General features: G+C 35.1%; 1 protein-coding gene across 1 annotated transcript in view; it reads right to left on the bottom strand.

Moving 5' to 3' along the window:
• FANCM (FA complementation group M) overlaps nt 1-12,113 on the bottom strand; it is an 83,092-nt gene that overhangs the window by 26,620 nt on the left and 44,359 nt on the right. Inside the window, exons 12-16 of the mRNA XM_034648408.1 lie at nt 8,186-8,343; nt 7,028-7,183; nt 2,680-4,579; nt 699-790; nt 528-596 (exon numbers count right to left, since the gene is read on the bottom strand). Coding sequence (XP_034504299.1) covers nt 528-596; nt 699-790; nt 2,680-4,579; nt 7,028-7,183; nt 8,186-8,343 — 2,375 coding nt within the window. The remainder of the gene's footprint in view (nt 1-527; nt 597-698; nt 791-2,679; nt 4,580-7,027; nt 7,184-8,185; nt 8,344-12,113) is intronic.

Below are 12,113 nucleotides of genomic sequence, written 5' to 3'. Positions count from 1 at the left end.
TTCTCAACATTTGCTGCAACATGGACGGCACTGGAGGAGATAATGCTAAGTGAAATAAGTCAAGCAGAGAAAGACAATTATCATATGATTTCTCTCATCTATGGAACATAAGAACTAGGATGATCGGTAGGGGAAGAAAGGGATAAAGAAAGGGGGGGTAATCAGAAGGGGGAATGAAACATGAGAGACTATGGACTATGAGAAACAAACTGAAGTCTTCTGAGGGGAGGGCGGTGGGGGAATGGGATAGACTGGCGATGGGTAGTAAGGAGGGCAAGTATTGCATGGTGCACTGGGTGTTATACACAACTAATGAAGCATCGAACTTTGCATCGGAATCCGGGGATGTACTGTATGGTGACTAACATAATATAATAAAAAAAAAAAAAAAAATTCCAATCACATAGGATTTACTATCTATTTTTGTGTTAACCATATACCTATTAGATCAAATATACATGTATTTTTCTTGAAATAATTACTCCAAAAGAATTTGAATTACTCTACAGTGTCTATCATATACTTACTCTATTTGGAGGAATCCTGCGCTTTTTTACAGCATGAAGTGGGGAATCAACTTCACTGTTTTTCTGATCCTAAATAAAGTAGATAGATAAAAGGTTAAAAAAAAAAAAAAGACTTAAGGTGGGGGAGAAAAAGCCTTTACATGATCACATTATTGTGATTATTAAACTCACCTCAGGGGATTCCAAAACATTTCCTTTTGTTTTTTTACTTTTTCTTCGGAAAATTTCATCCTCTTCACTTTCATTGCTTGTTAATTGTTCATCTATAATTTATTAAAAAAATGAATCTGGTCAATAGATTTGTTTGTCCGATCATAACTATTTTATTGATGGCTGCATTATTTAAAAAGAGCTTTTCAGAACTCTGGCCAAAAAATCAGCATAGGATGAGAGAGAAAAATGAAACAGGGCCAGTGACGAAATTAAGAGATGATAACTTTTGTTAATAACCACATTTTTGACTCAGATTCAATTTTACAAATTAACTAAAATGAGTCCAGGAGAGGGCAAAGTCTAATTTTATTAGTCAAAGTTTCCAGAATTCATCTCTATAATGTACTATCGTTCTCTGCCCTTTGTGTCTTATTTTCATTCTAAAGGAGTTAAAGCATGAAAATGTAGGCTACAAAACAATGTCTTAAGAGATTCTTTTTGTAATTGTATGTACATATATCTACATATACATGTGTTTGTACGCAAGCATGAAATAAAAACTGCTAAGATATTCACCAAAATATTGTAACTAGAACACATTCGGGAGGGTGGAAAGAATGCTAAAAGCAAATATCTGATGTATAAAATCAAATACTTCAAATTTTCAGGTACTTAAACAAAGACTGATTTCTGCACTTCCATAAAATTTTTTAGGAAACCTTTTGTAAGAGCCCTGTGGTTGTTTCAAGATATGTTCATAAATTCTTTGATAGGCCTTCCTTCAAAAGCTGGATCATAATTCCTCTCCCCTTGAGTATGGGCCAGACTTATTCACTTGCTTCTAACAAAAGAATATAATGGAAGTGAAGGTGGGTTACTTCAGAGTCTAGGTCGTAAAAGTTACTGAGGTCTCATCCTTGTTGTCTGTCTTTCATCACTCACTTTGGAGGAAGCCAAATGGTATACTGTAAAGGTGTAAGAAGCAACCCTATAACGAATCCTGAAGAAAGGACTATTAAACATGAAACAGTTGAGACTTACTAGTTTTGCAAATTCCCACCTTCTCTAGTTGGCAAACAATACTAAATTAAGAAATCTTCCAGGCAAAGCCCTAATCTAGAAGACTGCCAGGAAACTACTGTCCAGGTGAAGCTGAAGGTGAAATTGTAAATGCTTTAAGACCTCAAAGATCAAAGATGGTGCAGTCAGGTAAAAGGCCCTCCAGATAGTCGAAGGATGTCTTTCACAGATCCTCCTAAACAACAGGCCTTCCAAGAAGATGAAGCAACTATCTCCAGACATCTTAGCAGAAGCCCAAAGTAGTAGAGCTGCTTCCAAAGGATTTGTGAGCATGACTAGTATCTAGTGGAATGAATTCCAACAAGATTCACAAGAGATCCACAAAGATATACGAGCATTATATGGGAAGAAACACAGCCAGCTACAACAAAAAGGGGCAAAGGTGATATAAAATGAAATGAGGACTTAAAAAAGCCTTCCCTTTTCCCCCGTTTTCATTTTATAACACCCAAATTCTCTATTATTTTCATTGTTGTAAATATTCCTGAAAAGCCAAAATTAAAATTTACGTTAAAAAATCTATATTTCCAATCTAATCCAGTTCAAATTCTGTCATCTTCTGAACCTCTTATACATCCACTACCTTTTTATTTGGTCATTATTTCCACATTTTACTGGTATCTTTTCAAATGTATATGTCACACAATTGTTTGGGTTTTACAGTCAAGGNGTTTGGGTTTTACAAGCCAAGGCCAAATCTATATTTCAGTATCTAGCATAATACTTTCCCTGTGGCATGCATGCCATAAATATATGTAGATAAATCTTTTATCAATAAGCATCAAATTAAGAAAGACATAATAAATTATCTAATTCAATACACCAAATACTGAGAAATTACATTTTGAAAAACTACAGAAGCTTATCTAGAGTAATTATTCCAGAAAGATTTATGTGTTTTATTAAGATGGAATCTTACCTTCAGCAGAAATACAGGATTGACGACTGATTTTTTCCCTGCTTTTAGCCTTTTCTACAGAAAGTCCTGAATCACCAAAAGTTGAATTCAATGTTTCTTTGAAACTCCGTAGATCTACTTTTTCCTTATGAGAATCTGGTGTCCTAGGCATTTCCTTCCTCTTAAAAAATGAGTTCAGTGTGTTTGATTCAGAAAGTGGCGTACTCATAACTTTTTCTCCTACTGGCAAAGAAAATTGAGAATAACCAGGAGACAGAAATTCTTTATTTTTTGCTGCACTCCGTGGAAAATGTGCAAAACTTGGACTACACGTATCTTCACTTGATGGGATAGTAATAGTCCTACTTGTAGAACTAGCAGCATGATCTCGTGGTATTACTGCTTGATTTGAAACATAATTTGCATCATTGGTCTCCTTAATATCTAAACACCTTCCAGAGAGATCTAAAAATTTATTCTTATTTGTATCTGATGCATGTCCTAATATTTCATCATCAGAATCCAGACTACAAAACCCTAAATCAAAAGTAACAGAAAATAAATCCTTAGAGCAGTCAAAAACATATTCGTCATGCTTCAGTTTCTTCTCATGTACACCTCTCAAATCTTCATGAGATTTCCAACTATTAGTATCACAAATCATTTGATCTTGGGTTTCAGAATTATCCTCTAACAATAGTTCATCAGAAATTAAGAAGTGAGAGACCAGTGCCATTTCACTTAAAGCAGTTTTGTCTGACACACATGAAGATTTATATTTATTGTTCAAGGGAGAAAGGCTCGCATCATTAAACTCTGTATTAACATCTTCGAATAGTGGTAAACTCTCATTCTGATCAGTGAGCAATACTGGGAGACCATTGTTGTCCATATCACAATTTTTTTCTTCAATGAAATACTTTGGAGGGCCTACGTTTATTTGAATATGATTGCTGGATACTAAATTTTCATTTTTATTATCTTTATGTACTTTATCAACATAGTCATAGAAACTTGGCTCATCAGAAATCTTATCATTAGTTGCACCATAAAAACAACTTTTTTCAGAAGGGTGATTAATAAATTTAAGTGAATTCAATTCTAAATCCTGTTGAGAATTTACGGGTAAATATGACATCAAACAAGTAGATTTATCATTTTGTAAATACTTGGTGTAGGGAAGGAAAGGCAAATGATCAAGTTCAAAATCCTTAGCAATTTCATATTCCAAATTTGAGAGTCCACTGAGAGGTGGAGGAGAATGAGATAAAAATCTCTCTACATTAGCTAGTACCTCTTTTGTTAATGAATGATAATTATAAAATTGGTCATCTGTTTTAGCTATACAAAGCTCTTCCTCAAGTGGAAGAAATAAGCTAGATGAAACATACTTCTCATCAGTGAAACTGTTGTAACCAGAATCTAAAAAATTTCCAGCAAATGAACTAGATTTATTTGTTAATTGACATTCCATTAATCCATGTGGCCGATTACCAACATTTTCATTGACAGCACATACGGCAGCTGCAAGTTTATCTGTATCTGATGTCCTTTTATCATTTAATAGGTCTACCTGAAAAATATTTTCCACAGTAGTACTTCCATCAGTATCTAAAGAATCCATAACAACATCATTATTTTCTTTTATAGGCTGATCTTTTTTAAATTCTTTAAAGGCTTTTTTCTTTAGAGAATCAATTTTAGCAGGTTTGATACGAGTTTGTTTAAAAATTTCAGCACATTCTTCATCAGATTCTGTCATTGAGAATGGATTTATATTCCTTGAAAATGAAGATTTCTTGTTACTAGCAAAGGTGCCATTGGCAAGAGGATTATATTCATTCCTGGGAGCACTAAATACTGAGCTAACGTCTTCCATTTGTAAGTAAGATTTAATTTCCAATTCATAGCTGCATTCTCCCTAGAAAGAAGGAAAATGAAAAAGTCACATGAAACAAGAGCCATTACTAAGAAATGAGTTTTACTTTATGTTATTTTCTAAACAACATTACATTACTCAAACGATTACTCAAAATCAAATGATTTTTTTATAACTTAAAAGTTATTCTTTCTAAAAAAGATTTTATTTATTTTAGAGAGAGAGAGCAAGCACGAACACGTGTGTGAGGGAGAGGGGCAGAGGGAGAGGGAGAGAGAGAATCCTAAGCAGACTCTGTGCTGAGCCAGGAGCCGTGAGGGGGCCCTATATCACGACCCTGAGATCATGACCTGAGCCAAAACCACGAGTCAGATGCTTAACCAACTGAGCCACCCAGGCTCCCCTAACTTAAAAATTATTCTAATAAATCAAACAAAATTATAAATGGCACTACTGTGTAATTATCATAAATTATCTTTAATCAGTTAATATTTTTGTATCCTCAGCACTTAATACATGAAAAACCCATGATAACTATTTGCAGAAAGAACAAATTTAATAAGTACATAAAATAAATTATAGGGGTGCCTGGGTGGCTCAGTCAGTTGAGCAACCAACTCTTGGCTTCAGCTCAGGTCATGATCTCGGGGTCCTGAGATTGAGCCCTGAATCAGGCTCTGAGCTCAGCAGGGAATCTGCTTCTCCTCTCCCTCTCCCCCTCCCCCCCACTCGCACTCACTCACACTCTCTCTCTCAAATAAATAAATCTTTAAAAATAAATATTATAAGCACTAAATTCTTCATTTCTAACATTTAATTGAACAATTACTCTAATTTCATAAAAACAGATACTAAGTAATTAATATATATAAATGAAAACCACACATACATGTGTTAAGTTTGCCTTCTTGATAAAGGTAAACTAAGAACAACTTTGAGAACATCTGAAATAAGCATGTCTATATATCCATTAGGTTGTAGGCTGCAATATACTATTTTTAACAGAATTTCCCAACCAAGAACTCTTACAGTAAACTTCTTTTTTTTTTTAAGATTTATTTATTTATTTGAGGGAGAGACTGAGGGTGGGGGCAGAGGCAGAGGGAGAGTCTTAAGCAGACTCTCTGCTGAGCACGGAGCCTGGCATGGGGTTGCTCTCACAACTCAGATCATGACCTGAGCTGAAACCAAGAGTCAGGAACTTAACCAACTGTACGACCCAGGAGCCACAGGAACTCTTACAATAAATTTCTTATCACTAAATCTAAAACTATATTCCCCCTAACTCCTGACCTACCCTCTCCTCTTCCCCTTGAGTGGCTACTTTAGTCAGGAGTCCTCTACTATTCAGGGTCTTAAGCAGTCAACTCTCCTTTTTGAATAATAAATACAATAAGTATTAATTTGAGAAGGTTGTCTCCCTCCCCACAGACAAATTATTTCATATGGCTTCTTCACTGATATACCACAGGACCTGGAATACAGGAAACACAGAAGGTACTAAATAATATGTGTTAATTTGATAGCACAGGTTTTGCTGGGATCCACAACTAATTACTCTATTTATACATATTCATGAATAATAGCTAATAATAAAAATAGTAGCTACAATCTATTGAGTGTGCCTGTTACTATTCTAAATACTCTATACATATTAAGTCATTTAATCCTCACAACAACTCTATGAAGAAAATATTATCATTATTCCCGTTTTACAGAGAAACTGAGGCCCAAAGAGGTTACGCAACTTACAGATGCATGATTAGTAAGAGATAGACTTGGGATTCCTAACCCAGGCATTTTGGATTTCATACTCATAGTAGGTTCATCATTCCAATTCTCTCAAGGAAGAATAATCAAGTAGCTTCTCAAGGAATCAGTAATTCTCTAAACTACCATAAAGATACAAGAGACAGACCAAATGACCTATATGATGGAGAATATTTCAATAAATCCAATCTAACAAGAATGCTAAATTAGCAGTTTATATAAATCATTAAGTATATTAAAATTTTACTCTAGTTTATCTATATTGACAGATGATATTCTTCTAGTTAAGTCTACTTCTTCACCTAAGGCAGAAAACTGGTTCCTTATTGAGATCACAAGAAACTTAAAAAAAAATATATATATATATATATATATATTAACTATAATTATATATATTAAATACTTCTTTCTTATAATAATTATTTCAAATTAAGAAGAATAGGGGTGCCTGGGTGGCTCAGTCAGTTAAGCAACCAGCTCTTGATTTCTGCTCAGGTTGTGATCAAAGGGTTGTGGGATCATGCCCCAAGCCAGTCTGTATTCCACAGGTAGTCTGCTTAAGATTCTCTCTCTCTCTCCCTCTGCTCCTCTCCCCAACTCACCCATGTGCTCGCTCTCTCTCTCTCTCAAATAAATAAATCATAAAAGATTAAGAAGAATAAATATCAAATATTCTTTTCACCATGATACCAGCAAGAGAAAGTTATAATAAAACCCTACCTCTTCATGTCTCATTCCTTCTATCATTTGCATAATGCTTATAAAATGGTGGCATCGATCTGAATGGTCAACTTGATATGTAGGAAAAGGATGATCCTGCCACACTCTCCATTCAGAAAGAGAGAGTTGATGTATTCCAATGGTTGGTTCTTGAGTCTTGATTAATGATTTTAAAAATAAGAAAAATGAAAAATACATACTCAGATTTCATTAACTGATTAAAAAAACAATATACAGACAGTAGGCCTAACATAAAAAATCTGAATTCATTTGGGTATTTTCAACTAAAATCTCAGGAGACTAAAGAAAATAATTTCATAAAGTACAAACATGCCCTTTTAAATACATTTTGAAAGTAGCTATTATTTGAGTTAGTACTTGGTTATATCCCTGTTTATACAGTCCCATGTTAAGAGCAAGTATTTAAGAAAATGTGTGGCTTCAAAAGTACTACTGTGCTAGATTTATATCCTATAATCTAATAAAGAGGCATTCATAACCTCTCAGTGATAATGATCTTAATTTTTTCACGCTGCCGTTCCTCACTTTCCCTGGTAGTAAATGAATATAAATTCTGAAGAGCCATATTTCAAATCTTATAAATCTTCTAAAAGGAACCTTTCCTGAGGTTGTTTTTCCAGATCTCTAGGCATATAGGTAACCTTTGATCAATTCTCTTGATTTTTATTAAGTTCACCAATAATTTGTTCATAATAAGAGAAATAATAACATCCAATTTAAAGTTCTACACAATTAAAAAAAAGTTTGTAAAAAGACGCTCATGACAGCATAATTTTATGTTAATAACACTGAAAAGAATTCCAAAACATAACAGGAAAATAGTCAAGATAACCATGGTATACTGCAGAGTAACATAACAATCAGGTAAAGTGTGCCTATATGGAAACGCTCATATAGTAGAAAGTAACGGAAAAAAGGCAGATACTACGTAAATGTATAACTCAAGTAAAAATATATACACAATAAAGAATAAAAGAAAATGAGTAGTTCTACAAACTTAGACTTTAATATTCTTTTTAAAATGTTCACATTCTTAATTTTTTAAGCGACTTGACATTCTGATTATGAACACTCTCTCTACTCCCAAAGCTACTGTGTAATCACTATACAGAACATCTGAAAACATGTTCAACTTACTGGTTTGTTTTCTTCATTTTCTAAAGATAAAAACTGAATTTGAGGCAATGTTATTTCCTTAATTTCATCACTGTCTCTTAATCTATAACGTCTGTTCCATAATTTAAATTCTTCTGCTGATAAGAACCAATCTTTCTTTGAATTACTCTGTTTCATTCCTGTACGTTGAAAAATTGAAAAGAAGTTTAAAAAAATCTGCTATGCAAACACAAAATATACATCAACTCAAGCTCTCTGTTTATATCTATTCATCTTTACTAAACCACTGATTCTATTCCTTAAAACCAGTATTTTTCACATAATCATCCTGGTTATCACTTTTCTCTAGTACAGCCTCCTGTTCAGGAGCTAACCTTCCATAATGACTTCATTAATATAACGGAGCCAGGTAGGTAGGCTCTCAATTCTAGTTTCTTTTGGACTTTCTCCATGTTGTATCTAAGACCCGGCACAATAGTCAAAAAAAAACCTTACAAATGAAAACTGATATGATTCCATCATTGTTATCTGAAAGATTAAAGTTTGGTTGAGGGTGCAAGAAGACGTCAAGACTAAAAAGGATTTTTAACTTAAGTCATAAATGGGTGGGAGAGGTAGACAGAAAAGACCTACTACTTTAAAAAATTACAATAATATACTTTTTTTAAAAAGTATACTAGGGGCGCCTGGGTGGCACAGCGGTTGGGCANAGTCATAAATGGGTGGGAGAGGTAGACAGAAAAGACCTACTACTTTAAAAAATTACAATAATATACTTTTTTAAAAAAGTATACTAAAATACCCCTTTCTGACTTCCATAATCTCTATAAAGGAAAATAATCAACAAATTGAAAAAGGACAAATAGTATAAAGTAGTAACTCTGGTCCAACACAGGGCAGAAAAAAAAAAATCAGAAAGATTACTGAATTAGGAATCAGGAAACTTCTTAGTTATTTCCAAATACTGTATAAGAATATGCTTTTATAAAATAAGGGGCTTGAACTAAGTGTTCTTTTTTTTTTTTTTAAGATTTTATTTATTTGACAGAGACAGCCAGCGAGAGAGGGAACACAAGCAGGGGGAGTGGGAGAGGAAGAAGCAGGCTCCTAGCAGAGGAGCCTGATGTGGGGCTCGATCCCAGAATCCCGGGATCACGCCCCGAGCTGAAGGCAGATGCTTAATGACTGTGCCACCCAGGCCCCCCGAACTAAGCGTTCTTTCAGGCTCCTCTTAGGTCTAACAATCTGAGACTTTTAGGGGCGCCTGGGTAGCGCAGTCGTTAGGCGGCTGCCTTCGGCTCAGGGCGTGATCCCAGCGTTTCGGGATCGAGTCCCACATCAGGCTCCTCCACTGGGAGCCTGCTTCTTCCTCTCCCACTCCCCCTGCTTGTGTTCCCTCTCTCGCTGTCTATCTCTGTCAAATAAATAAATAAAAAATCTTTAAAAAAAAAAACAATCTGAGACTTTTAAAATTGGAAGGCATTCCTCTCTTTTAGTCACTTTAAGTTCAGGTCTCTAAACCCAGATGAATTATGGTAATTTACAGAAGATTACATTTACACATGCACTCTTAGCAAGATGAATCCCTAACACATGAAAAATCAGGGAGAATGGGGGAAAAAAGCACAAAAAGTAAACATGAGCCGACATTACCTCAATTAAAAAAAAAGGGTTCTAGAATCTTACTAAAGAAAAAAAACTGTCGACCATCTCTAGTTACATTTTAGAAACAATTATTAAACATATGATTAATTTTAACGTTTATAAAAATACAATGATCAGTAAGAATAATTTATGCAAACTTAATCAAGTTAAATAAATAGTTAAATAAATTCAAAAGAATCCAAAATACAGTTGACCCTTAAGCAATGCAGGGGTTAGGAGTACCAACCCCCCAGCTGAAAATCAGCAGTTAACTTTTGGTTCCCCAAAAATTTAAGTACTAATAGCCTATTCTTATTTGGAAGCCTTACTGATAACAGAAACAGCCAATTAACACATATGTTTTGTATGTTTTATGTATTATTTATTATGTTCTTATAATAAAGGTAGAAAAAATATTAAAGTCATAAGAGAAAGTACACTTACAGTACTGAACTGTATTTATAAATTTGAAAAAAAAATGCTTAGGATTGGTCCCACACAGTTCAGATCAGTGTTGTTCAAGAATCAACTGTACATACAATCTTTTCACTTTAAAGATTTGGAAAAGTATTGTAAAGTGACAGTCATATTCCTATTAAGTAGATTTGTATGAGGTTTAAGAGGCATATACATAAAGCATTGATTTAACAGCTCTGAGTTAAGGGAAAGAACATGAATAAATATAAGTAAATCCAAAGCAAGTGACTAAGAAGAGGGAAAGGATTTGGAACCTCATGTTACAAAAACCAGCGGAACCAACAGTTAAACTTGAGAGGTACTGTCTTCAAATATATAAAGAATTGCTACATAGGTAAACAAAGGATCAAAACCAGTCTTTGTATCTAGAAGATAAAACTAAATAAATGAGAAAAAGGTACAAAGACGTGTTTTTCAACATAAGAAAGTTCTTCTATATAGGATTTCTACATAGGGAATAAACCCTTATCCTGCAAACAAAACAAAACAACAAAAAACCACCTTATAATGAAATACAATTTCTATTAACAGATATTCAAGTTGAGGCTAAATACGCATTTAACAAGAACACTGAATGCAGACAAAAATTACAATGAAACATCACCTCCCACCTGTTAAGATGACCATTATCAAAAAGTCAAAACATAATGAGCGTTGGTGAGGATATGGAAAAATTAAAATCCCTATACACCGTGGTGTGGTAGTAGAATGGTGCAGCCGTTATAGAAAATAGCATGGAGGTTCCTCAAAAAATTAAAAATAGAAGTAGCATAGGACCCACCGATTGCACTTCTGGGTATATATCAAAAAGAACTGCAATTAGGATCTCAAAGAGATATGTTCACCCCATGCATAGCGTAGCATTATTCACTATATGCAAGAGATGTAAGCAATCCAAATGTCTGACAGATGAATGGATAAAGAAAATGTGGTGGGGTGCCTGGGTGGCTCAGTAGGTTAAGAGTCTGCCTTCAGGGGCGCCTGGGTGGCTCAGTAGCTAAGCGTCTGCCTTTGGCTCAGGTCATGATCCCAACGTTCTGGGATCAAGCCCCGCATCCGGCTCCCTGCTCAGCGGGAAGCCTGCTTCTCCCTCTTTCACTCCCCCTGCTTGTGTTCCCTCTCTCACTGTTTCTCTGTCAAATAAATAAATAAAATCTTTAAAAAAAAAAAAAAAAAGAGTCTGCCTTCAGCTTGAGTCCTGATCTCAGGGTCCTGGGATCAAGCCCCACATTGGGCTCCCTGTTCAGTGGGGAGTCTCCTTCTCTTTCTGTTCCTCCCTCACTGCCTGTGCTCTCTCTCTCTCTCTCTCATGCCCTCTCTCTCAAATAAATCTTTAAAAAAAGAGAAAGAAAATGTGGCATGTACATACAATGGAATATTATTCTGCCTTAAAAAAGAAATCCCACCATTTTCTAAGAATGAACCTATAGGAAATTATGCTAAGTAAAATAAGCCAGTCACAGAAGCACACATACTGCAGGATTCCACTTATAAGAGATATCTAAAATAATCACTCATACAAGCAGAGAATAGAATGGTGTGGCCAGGGGCTGGGTAGAGAGAAAAATGGAGAGTTGTTTCTCGAAGCATCTAAAGTTCTAGTTACATAAGATGAATACATTCTAGGGGCGCCTGGGTGGCACAGCAGTTAAGCGTCTGCCTTCGGCTCAGGGCGTGGTCCCGGCGTTATGGGATCGAGCCCCACACCGGGCTCTTCCGCTATGAGCCTGCTTCTTCCTCTCCCACTCCCCCTGCTTGTGTTCCCTCTCTCACTGGCTGTCTCTATCTCTGTCAAATAAATAAATAAAATCTTTGAAAAAAAAAAAAA

Source organism: Ailuropoda melanoleuca, chromosome 20 (assembly GCF_002007445.2).
Source record: "Ailuropoda melanoleuca isolate Jingjing chromosome 20, ASM200744v2, whole genome shotgun sequence".
NCBI lineage: Eukaryota > Metazoa > Chordata > Mammalia > Carnivora > Ursidae > Ailuropoda > Ailuropoda melanoleuca.
The sequence above is the reverse complement of the archived record's forward strand: the minus strand, read 5'-3'. Positions and strand labels throughout refer to the sequence as shown.